The 21,147-nt window shown below is 37.0% G+C and overlaps 1 protein-coding gene across 3 annotated transcripts in view; it reads left to right on the top strand.

The window, feature by feature from the left end:
• Positions 1-5,931: 5,931 nt before the first annotated feature.
• Positions 5,932-21,147, top strand: part of LOC111146578 (oxidation resistance 1) — a 350,514-nt gene continuing 335,298 nt past the window's right edge. For 2 of the 3 annotated variants that reach the window (XM_022502185.1, XM_022502183.1), the window contains exon 1: positions 5,985-6,096. In XM_022502185.1, coding sequence (XP_022357893.1) covers positions 6,074-6,096 — 23 coding nt within the window. In that variant the 5' untranslated portion in view covers positions 5,985-6,073. Of the gene's footprint in view, positions 6,097-21,147 lie in introns of all 3 variants that reach the window. The other variant, XM_022502184.1, reaches the window with a different exon arrangement.

Below are 21,147 nucleotides of genomic sequence, written 5' to 3'. Positions count from 1 at the left end.
ATAAATTCATACTTAAGTGTGGAGAATGATGTTGAGATTTGCATAAATTGTGAATCATGGGGACCCCCGGGTACCTCAAGTCGGTTAAGCATTTGACTCTTGGTTTTGGATCAGATCGTGATCTCAGGGTCCTGGGATGGAGCCCTAAGTCAGGCTCCGCACTCAGCATGGAGTCTGCTTGAGATTCTCTCTCCCTCTCCCCCTTCTCCTCATGCTCTCTCTTTCTTGCTCTCAAATTAATGAATAAATCCTTATTTGGACAAAAAGATTGTGAATCATCAAAATGTACAGAAGATTTAACCTTTCTGAAGATCCTAAAGATGTTTTCTTTGGAAAGGTTTCATTGATAAGAAATGAGTCATTTCGGGCACCTGGGTGGCTCAGTGGGTTAAGCCGCTGCCTTTGGCTCAGGTCATGATCTCAGGGTCCTGGGATCGAGTCCTGCGTCGGGCTCTCTGCTCAGCAGGGAGCCTGCTTCCCTCTCTCTCTCTCTCTCTGCCTGCCTCTCTGTCTACTTGTGATCTCTCTCTGTCAAATAAATAAATAAAAAATCTTTAAAAAAAAAAAAAAGAAATGAGTCATTTCTCCAAGGCCTTTGAAAGCATCACATCATTGTCTTTTTTGTGTTACAAAATTGAGTAAACTTAATTGACTGCCTTGTGGGTATGTATCCTTGAAGAAATAAATTAGATAGTTATAGGATGCAAATAAAAATAAAAGATGATTTAATTCCAAATGAATCCCAGAGTGATTATTGTAATCATTATGAATAGCCGTATGAATTTTTTTATGTTCATATATTTTTTTCTTATAAGCACCTAGGTATACCATCAGAAAAAAATGCAGTTTTCTAATATTTTGTTTTATAAATCCACATTTAATATAAACTTTTAAAAATCCAAGTTGGTAGTTATTACAGGTAAAAGGCATTGAGAAAAAACTGTACTTTTAAACAACATTGCCAGCTTCTTAGGAGATTTTCCTGAACTTCAAGGAATTTAAAAAACAAAAAACAAAAAACCTTCCCAAAGAAAAATTAAACCGGGTGACGTTCAACAGGCAAGGAAAACTTAATTCAAGACTTTTGGAATAGGGGACAGTGACTGATCTCAATTCTGCTGAAACAGAAGACAGGAGGGTTTTAAAGTGCTAAGAGTCAGCTAGTTGAAAAGTACTGGAGGGTACTAGGAGGAGGTTGCTCAATGGGTTCAGGCCATCTGTGTTTGCTAATTGGTACTTAAGAAGTTAGGCACCTATCTTCCCACAGAGACTGGGAGGTAGAACACAATCTTCTTTGATGATTACATTTCCAATGGATGGCTCTCCAGTCCTTGAGAAAGACATTACTGGGGTTGTATAACTGGCAAGAAACGGATAGATTCTTATCTCAAAGGGGCAGAGCAAGAATTTATAATTGCAAATTTTCTATAGTAAACACTCTTAAGAAAAGAGAGGTCGGGGTCTAGAGTCAGGAAGAAGTCTATGTAAAGTTGAGTCAGGGTGAAGGCAACAGTATCAGGCTGTCTTGGTCAACCCTTCAGTTACATTAAGTTGCACCGTATACGTTGATAATATTTGGCCATTTTGCCCTACAAAAACAATGGTTTCATATGGTTTGATCAAAGATCCTGAGATCAAATTTCTTCACATGTTATTCCTACATTCTGCAGAAGCAGGCAAATCTGGAATTGTTGTTTTTAATTATATCCTTCTCACCCTAAAAAAGACTTAGGGAGGATTTTCTATGTATTTACACACATGTATGTCTGTATGTGCTTATGTTTGTATATGTATGTGTGTTTCTCAAAAACATGTTAAAAATTAAAGTTGCCAGAAATGGGAAAAAAAGTTAGGATAAAAAGGCAAACCTTGAAGCCCTGAATAGTTCTTAAAGAAATGTGACAGATTTTTGCAGAGCTTCTCATAAGTTAAAGCAAAGAAATAAACTTAATGTCCGCATAAGATTAAAGCAAGTCAGAATTTTAGAATAATAGTTTTCTTAGTGTTGAAACTTGGCACGTTTTTGCTTTGAGTGCTCATAAGGGCAACATTTTTATGTCAGTAAATAGCCCACTAAACCTTATAGCTGATTTCACAGGCCTGGATTTCGCTTGCTTATTTATTATTATCTTTATTGACATCCTTCAATGCAAACTCTTGGAAAAACCCCAAAGTATAACTCAGTGAAGGTAATTTGGTTACATATTAAAATAATAATATCCAGATACACATCTCTCTAAAGATAGAATGAAGAATTAAGATTATCTAGAATGAATTATATCAGACAATAGCACATACTTTTTTTTTTTTTTTCCATTTTTGGTAATTGAACCCTTGATAAGAATCAGGTAATAACGGATTTTGAGAGTTGGAAGTTACCAATTTTCGGAGCAGAATTTGGAGTCCCTCTGTCCTTAATAGATGGAAGTCCGTATGCTTTAACAAGGGCAGAATGGACTTGAAAACCTCTTCGGGAATGCAAGGAGACTGTTTAGGATACCGATCTAACAGCTGCTTACTCAGCTGGCAGACAGGATCTATTAAAATTAGAATCCATTAGAATTATGGTTCTTTCTCTATTTCCCTGTAGCTGCTCGTATGCCCTTATATGTACTCAGCAATTTTCAGAGTGCATTTTATTTTTTTTTTACATGATAGCATCTATGTAAGTAAATTCTTTATGTGCAAAGACCATATTTTATTAGTCTTGTGCCCTTCATACTTAGAGTCTGGTAAATAATAGGGCACACAAAATATTTTGTTGATTCTATGAGTGATTTAAGAAAACTGAAGAAGTTTGATGTTTAACACATTATATATCAAATATGTAAATTTACCAACAAACCACGGACTGATGGCACCTCTGCCCTATGTTTGTCACTTTGCAGTAGGTACAGAATCATAAAATATCATGGGTAAAGGTCACCAAGTCACAAACACAATGGCAGACAATGCTAATTTTCTCCCAATACCCACGTTTATCCCTGGTTTCTAATAGGTACCATGGTTTGTGGCTGCTTAGAATAGTGACTGCATTTCCCAGTCTCCAGTAGAATAAAAGTGGCCAAGTTACTAAGCTCTGTCCCATGAAGTACAAGCAGAAATGTCATGTGTAAATTTCAGAAAGCATCCTTTTCTTTCCTCTTCTTACTAACTGGAACAGACATTCTCAAGCTCAGCAGCCACTTGGAACATGTAGGGGAACCACATGTCAAGAATGGTAAAATGACAAGAAGGAAGTGTCCATCTCATGTGTTTATAGAATTGCTGTATCTTCCTTGGACTTCTTAAGACTCAGGATTTGTTTATAGGAGAGAGAAATAAACTGTCTTTTCTTTTCTTTTTTTTTTTTTTAAAGATTTTATTTTTTCATTTGACAGAGAGATCACAAGCAGGCAGAGAGGCAGGCAGAGAGAGAGGAGGAAGCAGGCTCCCCTAGACAGCAGAGAGCCCGATGCGGGGCTCGATCCCAGGACCCCGAGATCACAACCCGAGCCGAAGGCAGCAGCCTAACCCACTGAGCCACCCAGGCGCCCCTAAACTGTCTTTTCTAAGCCACTCTGAGTTTGGATTGTTTTTTTTATTTTTTGTTTGTTTGTTTTAAAACTTGCAGCCAAACCTAACGTTAGTAGTTTGGTCCATTAACTTCTTTAGAAATCCTACCAGGGGCGCCTGCGTGGCTCAGTGGGTTAAGCGTCTGCCTTAGGCTCAGGTCATGATCTCAGGGTCCTGGGATTGAGCCCCGCATTGCATTGGCTCTCTGCTCAGCAGGGAGCCTGCTTTTCCCCCTCTCTTTCTCTGCCTGCCTCTCTGCCTACTTGTGATCTCTCCCTCTGTCAAATAAATAAAATCTTAAAAAAAAAAAAAAAGAAGTCCTTCCAAATCCCTAAGACTGGGGTGAAAGCTCGTCTTTTTGCTCCTATATACTCCGTATAAACATCTATTAGAAAATTTATTCCATTTTATTATAATCATCTTTCTTACATAAAACATTCTTTGAAGGCAGAAACATGTCTTATTTATATATCATTCATCCTTACCCCTGAACTCTACCTGGGATAGTGTAAGTGCACGTAGTATATCCTCAATAAATATTTAATTGAACAGTAATGGGTTAATGGTTAATGACCGGAACTAAAGTTCCTAATACAGTATCATGGAATTAATTGTACCCTACAAAAATTTGGGTTCAACCATCGCCAAAGGCAAGGGAAGCTAGGGCAAAAATGAACTTTTGGGACTTCATTAAGATCAAAAGCTTCTGCACAGCAAAGGAAACAGTTAACAAAACAAAAAGACAACTGACAGAATGGGAAAAGATATTTGCAAACAACGTATCTGATAAAGGGCTAGTATCCAAATCTATAAAGAACTTATCAAACTCAACACCCAAAGAACAAATAATCCAATCAAGAAATGGGCAGAGGACATGAACAGACATTTTTGCAAAGAAGACATCCAGATGGCCAACAGGCACATGAAAAAGTGCTCCACATCACTCAGCAGCAGGGAAATACAAATCAAAAAAACCACAATGAGATACCACCTCACACCAGTCAGAATGGCTAAAATTAACAAGTCAGGGAATGACAGATACTGGCGAGGATGCGGAGAAAGGGGACCCCTCCTACACTGTTGGTGGGAATGCAAGCTGGTGCAACCACTCTGGAAAACAGCATAGAGGTTCCTCAAAAAGTTGAAAATAGAGCTACCCTATGACCCAGCAATCGCAGTACTGGGTATTTACCCTAAAGATCCAAATGTAGTGATCCGAAGGGACACGTCCACCCGAATGTTTATAGCAGCAATGTCCACAATAGCAAAACTACAGAAAGAACCTAGAAATCCATCAACAGATGAATGGATAAAGAAGACGTGGGGTGTGTGTGTGTGTATATATGTTTATATAGGAATACCATATTTATATAGGTATATATATATATATATTATATTTATATAGGAATACTATGCAGCTATCAAAAGAAATGAAATCTTGCCATTTGCGATGACTTGGATGGAACTAGAGGGTATTATGTTTAGTGAAATAAGTCATTCAGAGAAAGACAATTATATGATCTCCCTGATATGAGGAAGGTGAGAGGCAACATGGGGGGCTTGGGGGGTAGGAAAGGAATAAATGAAACAAGATGGGATTGGGAGGGAGACAAACCATAAGAGACTCAGTCTCACAAAACAAACTGAGGGTTACTGGGGGGAGGCGGGTAGGGAGAAGGTGGTGGGGTTATGGACGTTGGGGAAGGTATGTGCTATGGTGAGTGCTGTGAAGTGTAAACCCAGCGATTCATAGACCTGTACCCCTGGGGCTAATAATACATTATATGTTAATAAAAAAAAATTGGTTCAAGATCATGGGACACAGTACAGAGTCGATGCTTATAAAATATATGTGAAAAGGTTAGGTAAATACATACTGGCTTTCCTCCACATGTTACTCAATGTAAATTTGCTTTGCTCAGAAGTAGTAGTGAATGATTTTTTTGTTACATCTTTGGACATGGTACTAATTTGTGCCAAGGAGCTTTTTTTTAAAATGCATACTATGGCCAATTAGGATCTTTGTTTTGATCTTTTTAGCATAAGTATATAAAACTAACTTAGAGCACAACTGATTGGCCATATGGAGGAAAAAATTGGTGCATCTAAAAACACATTCTGTTCTTTCCCTGTATTCTGTGCTTCAGGGGATGAACATTGTATTGCTCTTTAAACTTATTTTAAAGGTAAAGCATTCAGCTTATCATATGGTTGATTTAATTTTATCTTTGGTTTATAATATGTCTTATATTTTAAGAAAAATATATTTTTATATGTCTTATACCATGACCAAACTATTGACCTGGATGAAATATATTTATAAAAAGTCATGTAGACTGCATTCTATAGATATCATTTTATTTCTTTTCTTTATAGGTTATTTCAGACTGTAAGTGCATCATTCCAGCAACAAAGCTAAAATTCTAATTCCCAGTGGTCTTGTCTACTCGACCTACTCATTCCCTGTTCTGAAACCTAGAGAAGACTTCTCTACAAGACTCCTCCACAAATTGCTGCAATGTCTGTATCTAATTTATCGTGGTAAGTGAATCGCCTTCTAACCTAATCCAAATGCATGCATATCCTCAAGCCATATTTTGTGCAAAAGTTGTATGTCAGAACTGGAGCAGAAAAATAACTTTAAAAGTCTGGTTTCCAGAAATTGGTGTCCTGGATTAAGGTAAGGAAAGCTATCTAGAATTTAAACTTTAGCTCTTTCAGCACTGTGGTATCGGGGCACTCTGGAAAGGGTTCAAGCCTTTTATGAATCCATAATTTCATAGGATGAAAGGTGACATCCTATGCCTTTCTTTCCAGACATCCTACTGGAGAGATAAGTAGGAATTAAACACTCATTCAGTGGTCCTAGCTACTGTTATAATCCCAGCTACAGGAATAACAGGCTGTAAGGGAAGCTGTAAGGATTGGATGGGTATTTTCTCATCAGTACTTTTCTTTAGACTTCCTCTTTCAGCAGATCTACCCAGACTATACTGCACAGAAGTCTAATATGGAAGAGAAGACTCCCTTGTAGATTCATATCTTTAAATAGCTGACATTCTGAATAATCTTTGACTTCCAGTTCATGTTTAAATGCTGTTTGTAATTTATAATAAGTATGAAGATTTTTTTGGCATATAATTAACAACTTTTCTATGGCAACCAAGAGCAATACTAGTGGGGATGAATTAGAAGCCATTTTTTTAGGACTTTGGATTTTTTTTTAATAAATATAAAGAGCTGAATGTATGTAAATATACAAATATAAATATATAAATATGTAAATATAAGAAAGACCTGGTAGTCTTGCCCATTTTCATTGGAGCCTATCCCATCCTTGTCTTTGGTTTGTGCTGGAAATCTAGATAGCTTGAGAGACTGGTTTCTGCCACTAGCTCCATCTATTTATTTTTAGTTAAGTAAGAAATTTCTTTAGGGCAAATGGTAAAACCATGTGATTAGATGTAGAATAGTGTTTCCAAAGGACCCAGTTTTTATGGACTCCCTAAAATATATATCCTTGGATTCCCACTGGGTGCAAAGGATCTCAATTTGAAAAAAGAAAAAAAAAGAAATGAATTAAAGAAGCTAAAATATATTCTGTAAAAATAAACGAAAAAAAGTAAGTTATGAATTATTACTGTAAAACATATTATTAAAATAAAATCATCATTAAAATAAGAAAAAGAATTCCGTAGAATATGTGAACCCCTTCAAACCTAGAGAGAGATCAAGCATGAGCAAGGGTTGGGAGAGAAGCAGGCTTCCTGCTGAGCAGGGAGCCTAATGTGGGGCTCGATCCCAGAACCCTGGGATCATGACCTGAGCTGAAGGCAGACGCTCAACTGACTGAGCCAACCAGGCTCCCCTTGGAAGATACTTTTTTAAAAAGGATTTTATTTATTTATTTGAGAGAGAGAGAGAGCACAAGCAGGGGATGGGGTGGGGAAGAGCAGAGGGAGAGGAAGAAACAGACTTCCCAATGAGCAGGGAGCCCAACATGGGGCTTGATCCCAGGATCCCAAGATCATGACCTGAGCCAAAGACAGATGCTTAACCAGCTGAGCCATCCAGGTACCCCCAAGCCCTTGGAAGATATTAAGGACACATTTATTTAAAGAAACTATACCCCTGGCAAATGCATGTGTTGGAGATGAATCTTTGAAAGTGGGCTGCATGCCAAAGAAGAAAGAAAAAGATGAAGGAGGGAGACAGGAAGGAGAATGAGGAGGAGGAGAATGGGGAGAAGAGACAAACAAGAAGCAGGTGAGGGTGGAGGAAATTAAAACGCAGGTATGATTGTCATATCTCAAGATGGTGTGGGTGGCCTGGCTCCCAGAATCAGGACAGGGCAAACATTTGAACCTGTCGGTGGTATGTATCTCAGTTAACATCTGACTGGATGTGATACAATAGTTCGGTCAAAGGCCATCCTTTCAATGGGATGTTAGGACCATTCAAAACACAGTGAACTCCACTAAGAGAAGAGATTGTGTGTTGTGGTCCCAGCCCAGTTGTCTAGCACAGCACTTAGAATTTAGTAGCTATTCTATATATTGATGCTGTGCGGATGGGTGAAAAAATGTAAAATAGGTAATTCAAAGGCAGATTAATACTTTCATTCTAAAAATTTTTTTTGATGCTTACAGAATTCATATATCTGAAATTTGTTAGAATTCTTTCAATCTCGCAGGTACAAATTTTACAGAAATAATTCATCCAGTTGTATCCTTAATTCTGGCTACAACTGATGTTCCCCATTAGATTTCCATGCAGAGAGCTCTTAATTTCTTTTACCAGTGTTACTGCATTATACAACAGTGTGGAGTTTGGCCGTAGTGACATTAATTTGGTGAAATTATTATAGTCCAGGGTCTGGCTCTCTGTTTTGAAATTCAGAAACTAAGACATGAAAATACCGACATTGGAAAAGAAACTGGTTTGACAGATTATAAATTTAAAATAAGAGATGTAACTTTTAACTGCATGAAATGCTTGATTTGGCCCCACCAATGCATTCTGTAACTGTTGTGGAAAACTCCGTGGGACCCTGAGTTGGAGGACTGGCTGATGGTCACATAATCATTGCAGGGAGCGTTCCATGCTTCCAGTGTTTAAGGGAATCCAGATAGGGACAGGGTACACACCTGGCGGGATCTGTCTGTTGGTAAGGATGTATCTGCCAGACGCTCCCATCTGTTTCTCAGGGCGGCTTCTTCATATCTGGGAATTAGAGTAACCCTGTCAGTCTTTATCTCTGTGAGTTTTTTGAGTTCCGCTTTTGCCAGACTCCCCTCTGTTTGGCTATCTCATTAATGTTAGCAGAGTTTATTGTCAAAACCCACTTGACTCTGAACTGTTTGGTCTACTTACTATGACATTGTATATATCTAACCATATTCATGTGTTGATTTTAAAAAGTTGACTCTGAGGCTTACTGGAAAGGGGGCCCTACATGCAACTGAAGAATTTAGAAATTCATGTTAACAACTATGCAAGCAATCCTCCCAGCTTTTAAATACCTAGTATAGAAAATTATCTTTTTTTTTTACATATTAAAAGAAACTTCCTTGCTCTAGTAGTTATGGGTATGGTATTTGAAAAAAATGTGAAATAATCTGGCCCTTTCATAGTGAATCTCAAAAAGAAATACAATCTAGGAAATGTCCAAATTTCTAGGAAACTGCATTGTGAATCAGGTAAGGAGACTGGTAAGAATTGATTATAAGAATCACATGGTAACATACAACAGATGTTTCATGAATCTTTCTGTTCAGTAAATAATTACCAGATGGAGGCAATGATTGAATTGACTGTGGTTGAGATAGAGACCAACGGATGTGCAGAGTCATTGCAGACATCTGTGAACAGGTGACAGATTCCAGGCTATGATCTGAGGGAAAGAAATTGTTGCTGGTAGCAGAGGTAATTAGCAGGAGATATGAGGAAGCAGAGAGAGTTGAAAGAGAGTGCTATTTCTATAGCACAAAGAGGGAAATAGTATAATACCAAGGGGTATGTGAAAGGACTTTTAGTGCTTCTTCCCTGATGACCATCTTCAACCTGTGTTTTAATATTTTGATAAGATTATATGTAATATACATAATGCATGTATATATAATGTTTATGTGCATATATATAATGTTTGAAAAGATTCAATTTTTCTGAAATGAAAGCTAAGTAAATATTACCAAGAGTGAACATTTATGTGGCATTTACCTTGTACAGACACTTTTTTAGACACTTTGTGGTTATTAACATACTTACCATACTCCACACAACCTTATTAGCAACATAGTGTTGCTATTCACATTTCCACAAGTGGAGAATTTAGACACACAGACTTCAGTAGGGAGTTGCCCGATACGACACAGCCACTAAGTGGCAGAGTTAGGCAATAGATGCAGGCAGCCAGTTGGTACCCCTAACCACCAAGCTACCCATATGAAACGAACACTATCTGGTAAAGCAATGCCCTTGCTATGTGTGTGGCTTCACGGTGAGTGCCCTTGTTCCCATTTCCAACTAGAATGCTTCCCTTAATTTCCTCAATTATAGATATCCTGGGGCTTCTCTTGGAAGGAAGTGAGTATCTGGACCTGGGAACCCTGTCAGGCATTGGAATAGTATTGAGGGTAGAGTGTGGAGGGAGTGGGTGAGCGCTCACTAAGTACTAAGTCAAGTACTTTCTCCTCCCCTGGCCCTGTGCACCCCCAGCTCGCATTTATTAGTGTTACCATACATCTGTCAACCAGTGTTCGGAGGGTGATCCTAATGGTGGCCTAACTGGTTTTGCCAAATGCCATCTTCTTGACACCAAATCATTTTCGTTGTGATGCCTGTGTGCATTTCAGCTTTTGTTCACCGTGTCTTAAACACTGGCACCTGAGAGAGGAGAGGGTAATTGAACTAGAACCAGGGAAAAAGAAGACACTGGATGAATGAAAGTAAGAGGCCAAGTAACCAGTCACAATCTATTGAGCGTCTGTAATATGCTGTGTCCTGGGCTCGCTACAGGGATGCTGTCTTAATGGGAAGTAATGACTCTTCTTATAGGAACTCATCTCTTAGCCAAGAAGACTAAGTAATCAAATAACTGACTTAATGTAGTAAGTGCTCTAAAAGGTACTTTCAGGGTGGGGTACCTCAGCCGCTCAGTCTGTTGAGCTGTCGACTTGTGGTTTTGACTCGGGTCATGATCTCGGGGTGGTGGGATCAAGCCCTGCGTCAGGCTCCACGCTCAGCGGGAAGTCTGCTTCAGGATTCTCTCTTTCCCTCTGCCCCTTCCCCCATGCTCTCTCCCTCTCTCTAAAACAAACAAATTAATCTCTAAAAGAAATGTATAAAAATAAGTAAAAGGTATGTACAGGATATTGGGGGAAACAAAGTGGATATTTGTTTCTCCTATAAGGGAAGAAATGGTTTATTATTCAAGAGTACAAATATGTCTCTTGTATTTACTTCTAAAAATAAAGGAATATGGCTAATTATGAAGAGTCAAACACTATAGAAAAATGTAAAGCAGAAGTTATAAAAAAAAAAAAAGACCAAAATCTTACTATACGTAGAAAGCCACAGTTATAAATGCTGAGACATATTCTTTTCTACTTATACTCACAAAGTTTTGCCAAACTGAACTCAAGCCATGGATGATATTTTCCCATCTTCCATTGTCACTGTGTAATGTCTGTGCTCCTCTCTCTGATGGATCTGAAGCAACAGAATCCTGTGTAAAGGCTGGGTCACACTGTGGGAGTAGCATTATTTATTTCACTCATTTAGATTGTACCTTTTCTAATTTTCACTTTTTACTATTGTAAGTATTTCTCTTGTGAGGAAAATTACTAACTACTGGTGGGTCACAAGATACTGTCATTCAGAGTCCCTGGTGAGGCCCTATGTTGTAGCTCTCTGGATTGCAGACATCAAGGCTAGGGAGAAAATACGTGTTTCTGAGAAAGTGTCTTATCAACTCATCTCCTTTTTTACTTTAGGAAAGGACCTGTCTTGTACACTAGCTATTTTACCAGAGTTAGTTCCTTATAAATACTGAAGATGTGCTAATCAAAGAAGTATTTACTTACAGCTGATTAATAAATTTTATTAAAAGTCAACAAATCATTCATTCCATCATGGATGCCCATAGATTGGAAATATAGTGAAGTCTGAGTTATGTAAGTTATTGATATATTGACTAAATTTAGTAGTGGTAAATGATCTCTATTAAATATAATTATAGTGTAAAATATTATTGTGAGTGCTGGCAATTACAGTAATGCTAATAGGGGGTGAAAACTAATTTGACTTATCTTCTTTATCCAAAAGTAATAGTGTGTTAGAACTCTAGAAATGAGAAAGATGCAAAATTAGAAGTGTAGATACTTGCCTTTGTCAGAATATTCACATTATAATATTTTTATTTAAGTTCTTTAGTGAATAAAAGAAAAAGTGAATCCCCCTATACCATTCTTCGGCACCAGTATTTAGGAGGAAAAACCAGATTCTGGAGAGACAGAAGCAGTCTGTTTATACCAAAGACAGGGGAAAAGTCAGAATCTTTTCTCAAAGGTTGCTTTAACTGTGATTCTGCAAAGTACTTTTCCTATTTACACTGTTAAGTGGCAGGCTCTCAGGGGCAACGTTTGCAGTGTCAGAGGAGGTAGAGGCTTGAATTATCTCTTTCTGAAGGGCTCAGAACTCACAGTGGGGAGAAATGTGGATAAGTAGAGAGATTGCAAAGGGAAATTTTTTTACCCTGTGTTGTGTAGTAAAGGGTAAAAGGCAGAATTATCAACAGCCTGTTATGGGGAGAGAGTGAGAGAGAGAAGTTTAGACATAAGTATAAATATAAAGCTAGTGTTTCTAACTGAAAGAAAGACGAGATTTTCTGAGTGATAAGAAGAACTTAGGTGGCGAAATAATGTGTTTCCCAGAATGTAAGTGCATGTTGAATGAATTACTGTTATGTTAAGGTGCTGGAAAGAGAGAGTGGGTTTGCAAGCCTAAAATTTAAGAATCCTCGTGTGAGGGGATATTCAGCTGGCGAAGGAGCAGATCCAGAACACAGAAGAGTAATTGAATACAGGAGAGTATGGAGAGCAGATGACTTAGGAGAAGAAAGGAAGAGAATAAAAGAGCCAAAAATGAAAATTCAAGAGGAATAAAAACATGTCTTCAAAATCACATAATACTTTAAGTGTGGTGATTTGGATGAAAGTCAGTTTACCAGATTCTGAAAAATTTCAGTACGTCTTTGTAGTCGTAATATGCCTTTTCAAATAGAAATCCCTTCATTATTAACACAATTAATCCTATTTTGATTTGGGCTTGACACTTGAAGTAAACACATTATATTTTTAGCATCCTTGATCATATCTGGCTTTGAGCTATGTGCCTTTAGTAACAGCTTTTTAAAAATTAAACGTTTATAGGAAACCTTCTGGATATTTTTCTCCATGTAGCAACCTCAAATTATTTCTCCTTGAATAATCAGATAATTAGTAAGACAGAATATTTTATTTTTGTTCTTAAACATTTGTGCCAACTAGACACAAATCACATTTTGAAGAAAATCGGTAAATTTTGGTCAGCTTAGAGGAGTCTATTTTCTTGTAGAGTTAATGAATTTGGGTTTGCAGGTTCAATTCCCACAGAGACCAGTTAGTTCTACTCTCTTCTGTGACCAGAGCCTACACCTGTAACCTTGACCAGCCCTCCTTCTCAAGCTTGCCACTGGTCACAAGTCATTAGAAACAGGTGATTGATTATCACTAATTCACAGTCCATATTGGAAAAATGTTCTTCAGGGATTGATGATGGGCCGTATCATTTTCCTTTTGAATGTCATCCAGGTCTATAAACATGCTTTGAAATATGTCTTTTCATCATTCTCAGGGGAATTATAATATACTTTCTCATGGAAGAACTATAATAAATACTTAAAGCAGTATTTCCTTAGACTGTAGAAGATTTAACATAAACCTGGGCAGTTCATTTCAACCCTTAAAGTCTAGAGTTACTAAACATTAGCCCTTTTTGGACTTGAGTAATTAAGATAAAGGCCAGTGAATGGTCTACAAGATAATTCTAATTATCAAAAGTTACATAGACTAAGGTATGATATTTTCAGCATGATCAAAATTAAATTTGTAATCTTAAACATCATTTGCTGTTGGTGCATAAAATTTTCAGGGACCATTTCATCCTGGTATATATCCCCCCGTTATCTTTTTTTGTTTGTTTGCTTATTGGATTTTATTTTTTATTTGTTTTTAAGATTGTGAAGAGAGTTTACCTTGATTTTAAAAATATTGCTGTATAATTAAGGAAACGAAAACACTTTTCAGCTCAATTGGGTGGTCACTAAAAGGGTTATATGTATTTATTTATACTTGGTTTCATGTTCTTTTTTTTAAAGAATAGGTTTGTTATAAGTTTTATAGGACTTTAAAAGTAATTCCTATGCAGTTAGAGAGGTGGAGTAGTATAGTTTAGTTTTATCTAGACTAGCAGTACATTTTTATGTAAGTTAGAAGATGTTTTCTTGCATTTATATTCATTCATGTCTTCATTCAACACGCACTTTTCAGTGCCTACAATGTGTAGTTTGCAATGCCGTGGATAGGATAGAATGATGAATGCAATGGAAGTCCCTCCTTTCATTAAGCTTAACATTCTAGGGCTGAAGACAGATAGATATAAACAGATAAGCAAATGTGTTTTGTAATATCAGAGAGTGATAAATATTTTGAAGAATAACCCAGCAGAATAAAAAGAGTGATGGTGGGGAGTGGGAAAGTGGCTAAGGAAAGCTTCTTGAGCAGGGTGACATTTAAGCAGAGAGGAAATAAGCAATACAAGTCTCAGCGGAAAACCATTTCAGGCAGAAAAACAGGAAGGACAAAGGCTCTGAGACTGAAATGTACCTGCTGTGTTTGAGGAAACACCAAGGAAGCTGGTTTGATAGAAAGAACCAGTAGAAGGGAGAATGCCAGGACCTGAGCTTGTAGAGGTAGAGGGGGACATGTAATGATCTAATAGATCATTAGAAAGACAGGATTATATTCTAAATGTGATAGGAAACTTTGCCCTCACTGACCATTTTATAGGAGAAAATTTACCTAAATGTAAATTTAGTGAAATTTAGTAATGGCAAGAATTGCATGTTGATCTTATTTCTTGATCTTATTTCTATTTCAAAAGGAGTTCTCTGTGATCTTCAAATTTTATGAAAACAATTCATACTGTATTCTTAATATAAACACTCAGCCGATGAATGTAATGTAGGAAAGAATGTAATGTAATACACTGTAATAATGAAAGAAATAAGTAAATGAAAAACCTTTTTCATGAATATAGTCTGTGTCTCATTATCATCCATTTAAAAAGATTCAACAAATCTGATACATCTGAATAATTAGGGACATGATATAAAGGATATTTTATCAATAGAAATATTCTATATTATGTTAAGGAGTTTTAGAGATCAGTGAAAGTTTTTATAAATTGTGGAAATTGAAAATATATTATCCATTATCCAACTTATAGTCCACATATATTTTTAAATCTCTCACCATCATAAACTTTAAGGCTAATTCCAATATATAAACATAAAAGTACATTAATCAATGAAGTATCTCCTCTATACTGGTTGTTTAATATGTGTGTTGTTTCAGTGAGGAACCGGATGACATAGAGCATCTGTCCAAGTGCTCACATATGTTCTAGAGAGAACGCTGCCATAACATTTCCATGTGTCCTTCCTTGGAAAAGAAATTCACCTTTATTCGAAGACTGTTACCTTTCTACACTTTTTGTGATAAAATATGGTTTCCTTTATGGCACTGATTATAGATAGAAGTTAGGTTATTTCTCTTTATATCTTCACCTGGCAAAATAAAAATTGGAAATACAACCTTGATCCCATTCCTCTCCTGTGTGTGTGTGTGTGTGTGTGTGTGTGTGTGAATTACAAAATCAGAAAGTCTGGAACTTTCGGTGGACTGGGAATTTTTCAAACCGGCTCTAATCCAAGATACTAATTGTCAATGGTACCTGATCCAGATCAGAGAAGGAATCATCCGTGGATATCTGCCACCTCCCTTTGGCACTGTGGGGTTGTGGATTTAGTGATTGAGAAAGCTTACAAATGACTTTATTACCTACGGTGGGATAAAATGGTCTCACAAGCATATAATAATATTATTTTACTAGATGTGGGCAAGCCCCTATCTTTGTAAGGAGGTGTGGCTAATCCGTCCTTCTTCCTGGAGTCATCATTACCATATGTGGTCCAGGAATTCCCTCTATAGGGTTATACTGACTTCTTTCCTGCTATTTATTTTTAGTCATGTTTAACATTTATGCATTTCCTTCTCTTAATAATTACATGTTCTTTATCAGATAACATTACAGTTTTCCTCCTGGTGATTCAGCAAACTCATTTTTTATTATGGACAAAACCGGCTCGTTGCTCAGTGCTGTTTGTTAAAGCTCCTCCTAAGTAATAAGACTATTTATATTTCATAAAAAGTAGCCTTGAGCCTTTGGATGTGTTTTGATTCCCCAGAATTTGGAAAGTCAAATGCTTTCACATTCCCATTTGCAGAGGTCACATCACTGATATTTGGTGAGAAGAAACTATTAATTATAGATACGAAGTTGAACGGAAGTGAAAATTTTCCTTTCATCTTGGTCTGCTTAGATAAAATGGTGCTTGAATTTATAACGTCAGTGCTAAGTTAGTATTCAGAGCAGCAGGGAGTGAAAACCCTCCCCTGCCGGAGCCAGTGCACCAGGGCTCCCTGCTGCTGCTGGGAGCTTGTGGTAGAAGGCTGAAGTTCTGAGACATTTACCATCTTTTCTGACTGATAAATTTCATGTAGGAGGGCTATTATTGTTCCAGATGGTTTTTCAGCTTTATATGCACACTAGCTTCGCAGATTCCTGCTGTAATCGAAAATTGGTTTTATGCCAACATTTGACAAAGAAATTAGATGAAGTTAACTACTCTTCACTTTTAGATAACTAATACAAAGTGCCTTCGTGGATATGACAGAAAAAGTTGAAATTCAAACTAAGTGGTGTCCTTGGGTGCATTTTCATTTAGACCTTTCCCCTGAGGTTTGTATAATATCATAAAATTGCATTCAGATACAGAATTTGCATAACATCAGGCTCAGTGAAATTTTGATGATCCCCTTCAAATCCGTATTATTCTTTTTAGTGTTTTTTTTTCTTTTTCAAGTGTATTTAAATTCCAATTAGTTAAAATACAGGATAATATTAGTTTCAGGTATAGAGTTTAGTGATTTATCACTTAAGTACAACACCCAGTGCTCCTTACAACAAGTGGCCTCCTCAATATCCATTACCCTTTTACCCCATCCACCACCCATCACCCCTCCAGCGACCTCTGTTTCTTCTCTACACTTAAGAGTCTCTAAGGTTTGCTTCTGTCTTTTTCTTTTCAGTGTTTTTTGGGAAAACTGGCTAGATATTTGAAGTAACTGTAAGGATGATGATATGAAAGGATTTAAAAGGTATTTGCTTGCATGGTGAGAGCATTCATTATGGTTATTACTTTTAGGTTCTTACAAGGTGAATAAGAGAAAGTCATTTTCTTGAAGTGAGAATTTTCTTGATATCCCTCCATATTTTTTCCAAATTTGGCATTTGGAGAATAAAACAGACATATAAAATGCTTATTATATTTGGCAAGTTGTAAATATGATCGATTGAAGGTAAGCTTTGAGTTAAAGCTGTTAGCAGAAGATGTGCGAAGAGATAAGTGAAACTTCAGCTTCCTAGTTAGAATGTGCCTTGACGGCCACCTGCTAAAACAGGGATGAGGTTATCCTACATGTTGTTGGCACCTGATACTGAAGGGTGCTGTGCACTGATGAATGGCTGAATTCACCAGAGCACGTGGTCTGACTCCCCAACCAGGCATTGTAATGGGAGTATATTTATAGAATAGGTGGGAAGATTTGGGTTTAAAAAAAAAAAAAAAAACAACCCTACATGGGAACAGGAGATGAAGTGATTCGACTGTTCTGGGGTTATTCTGTGTCCAAAGTATGCGGACGTTTGTTACTGAACACTGAAGAGTTTTGTGGATATATTTTCAACTCTAAATTAGAGCTATGGCTCATTTGAGCTGCTGTAGGAACTTTTCTGGTGTTTAAGAAAATAAAATAGCCCTGTTCCTATTCTGTACTATAGATTTTTTTACACTCTGGAGAAATTTCCTCAGTTCTGTGTTCTGAAGTCTGCCCATTTTAACTGCTTCTGCCTTTTCTCATCATCATCAATTATTGGCTGTCATTGACAGGGCCTGTGCCTAAAAAAGTAGAGTATTTTCTAGAGGGAAGCTGTGAGGTCACATAGGGCATTGGTTACAAAGCTGGGCTTCATGGACAAAGGCCAGTCAGTGGCAAAGCATCCCGTTACAAAATAAAAGAAAAAAAAAAGTGAAAAAGATAATATTGCTCGGATTTGCTAAATTTCTTTCTTTAGCCTGAAATGATAAACTGCATGATTTCTTGGTATTAGAATAGTCTTTCATGAGGTGAAGGTGATAATAAATGATAATTATTATCCCTGATTGATAAAAGCAGAAGTGTTTAGCTCAAAAGTCTTCATTTTTTTTTTTGAAGTCTCCACTTTTAATTTTCATATTTATGGTTCTATAAAATTAAGAGTCTGGGAACTACTTATCTAGTGTGATTAATTACCCAAACTGTGAATCCCGTCAACAGAAACCCCAACAAGTGGCCCCCAGCCTTTTCTGAAAACCCTTCCTATGAGTTCTTAGCCTCCATTATGATCTTGGGTTTCTCTGCTACAAATTTTTCTTTACATTGAATCTACGGCGACTACTTTAGTTACTGCCTTCTTTTTATTTTACCCAAATCCATATGTGCTATGTCTAATAGAACATTTTCCCAAACATCTTCTGAAGACCACTGATTTCATGATATGTGTTAATAGGTATCATGAGGAAAGGTGGGGGAGACCACAGTCAAGTTATTTGGGGAAGTGGTAGTTCAAACAGTAGATTATTTAATTTCATTACTTTACAAATTTTTTGTTGGGCTGAGTCATTCAATAAATATTTATTGAGCATCTACTACATGTCAGGCAGTGTTCTATATTCTGATCTATACAGGAGATATTTAAGAGAAAGATAAAATAATCTGGGTCTCCCAAATTTAGACTGTGGAATCTTTTTTTCTTTCTCGTAGTTGGTGTTATTTGGAGTGGCACTAAAATTATTGGATAAAATTTGTATCTTCTTCCCCTCATCTCCCTTTCTTTAAAGTTTCTCAAATTAAACCTGTTGATTCCTTTAACCTTCAGTTCCATGATTTCCAGACCCTTCTACTCTATTCTGGACATGTTTTAGTTTCTCTTTGATTCTATTAAAAATCTGGTAATAACACAAAAGTCAGGTTTGGTTTGACGTAGTACAGCATGGGATCCTTATGTTCTTTTTCTGGCTCTATATTCCTATAAGTGCAGGACAAATTCATTTTTGTTTTGTTTTTGTCAGTTTTATCATGTGGTTATCAAATATGAGCTCAAATTCCATAATGAGCACATATCTATATCAAGCATCATCTTGTTAGAACCAGCCCATCAACCCTGTCTTGTTAAGATCTTTTTGGAAATTTGTTCATTGGACTTTCAAGAAAAGCTGCCCACTCAAGTCTATCTTAAGTAGGGACAGGTTATTGTAGGAATAACTCTAGAATAATGAGGACATGCATCTCAGTCACACAGGCAAGCTTTCTGTACTGCAGAAACAGCAGCCCAAGAAAGTGTCAGGGGAACACGAGACCCCTGTACCATTGGGTCACACAGAATGAGAGTGTGGTTCAGGAACTGAAGGCTGGTTGGAATGCTCTAGTGAAAGTCACCTCATTGCCTCCAGGAGCAAAACTTTATTGATCTCTTTTCCTGTTCTTTGGTATTAGTCTGATTTACTGTTGCCTTTCTTTGGGGCCTTCCGATTCTATATCTGCTAGCCCTGCCTAGGTCTCGCCATATTTCAAGCTCAAGAGTTGGCCCATTTGGTACACTGCAGTCTTGTGCAATAGCTTTCTGTCCATCAAGCAGTCCTTCTACTATGGCAGTTCTGATTTACTGTATTGCTCATAGCACAGTTTTGATTTCTTAGTATAGCTCTCTTGGAGCTGATTAGGGGAAATTAATCATAAATAAAACCACAAGTAAACTAAATAGTAAGTAGTATAGACTACTGAATGGTTCTTAAAATGTGGTCCCTGGCCTGTCAGTCAGCATCAGCTGGGAATATGTTAGAGGCTCCACCCTAATCCTACTGAATCAGAAATTCTGGGGCTGGGATCCAGCAATCTGCATTTTACCAAGCCCTCCAGGTGATTCTGATGCAAGCTTAAGGAGAACAGATGGCATAAAATTGTCTCCTTGGAGTCTAGATTTATAGTGTGCTTACCAAAAAAAATTACTTTGGGAATAATTGATATGCAGAAAATCTTTCTGATAATATTTAACAGTTTCAGCTGTTTTTTTAATTTTCTTTTTGACAGGAGGAGAATATTATCAGCATATAAGATCATGCTTTTTTCTTTTAGCTGTGGCTTACAACTGATGGAAACTTGGGACCAGTTTTTTGGTATACAAATTAAAAACAATAATTCTTATCCCTTAATGTTTAAAATGAACAGGAATATGTGCTCCTGGAGGCCATTCCTGTCCATTCTGGTTTTCATGGTATTTTAAAATATATATGCTATATACTGTTTTGAAATAGACTTCATATGTCATATAATACCCTCATTTAAAATACATTTAAGTAACGTTTAGTACATTCAGAATTGTGCAGCCATCATCACGATCAATAGAATATTTTCATCACCCCCAAAAGAAACCCCATTCCCACTGGTAGTCACTCCCCAGTCCCTTCCTTTCGAACTTCTCATTAGCCACCTGCAACCACTAATCCACTTCTTGACTTTATGAATCTTCCTGTTTTAGACATTTCATATAAATGGCATCATATAATATGTGATCTTTTGTAACTGGCTTCTTTCACTTCACATAATGGTTTTAAGGTTTATCCATGTTGTAGCAGGCATCAGTACTCCATTTCTTTTCATTATTCCAAATCATTCCAAATAATATTCTATCAAACAGATATACTCTATGTGAATATAGACTATATTCTTATATCAATAGATATACATTATTTATTCCCTCATCAGCTGATGGGCACTTGGGTTGTTTCCACATTTTTGGTTAATATAAATAATGCTGCTACGGCCATACATGTATCAGTTTTTGTATGAACATTATTTTCATTTGTCATGGCATATAATTAGGACCGAATTGCTGGGTCATATTGGTAACTCTGTATTTAATTTCTGGGTCATATTGGTAACTCTGTATTTAATTTCTTAAGGAACTGGCAGACTGTTTTTCAAGGTGGCTACGCATCATTTTACATTCCCACCTCAGTGTATGAGTGTCCCAATTTCTCCATATTCTTGTCCACATTCATTATTATGTGCCTTTTTAATAGAGCCATCTTTATTAGGTATCTAATAAACC

The sequence above is a fragment of the Enhydra lutris genome, unplaced genomic scaffold, assembly GCF_002288905.1.
Source record: "Enhydra lutris kenyoni isolate GAN:26980312 unplaced genomic scaffold, ASM228890v2 scaffoldscaffold14, whole genome shotgun sequence".
Taxonomy (NCBI): Eukaryota; Metazoa; Chordata; class Mammalia; order Carnivora; family Mustelidae; genus Enhydra; species Enhydra lutris.
The sequence above is the reverse complement of the archived record's forward strand: the minus strand, read 5'-3'. Positions and strand labels throughout refer to the sequence as shown.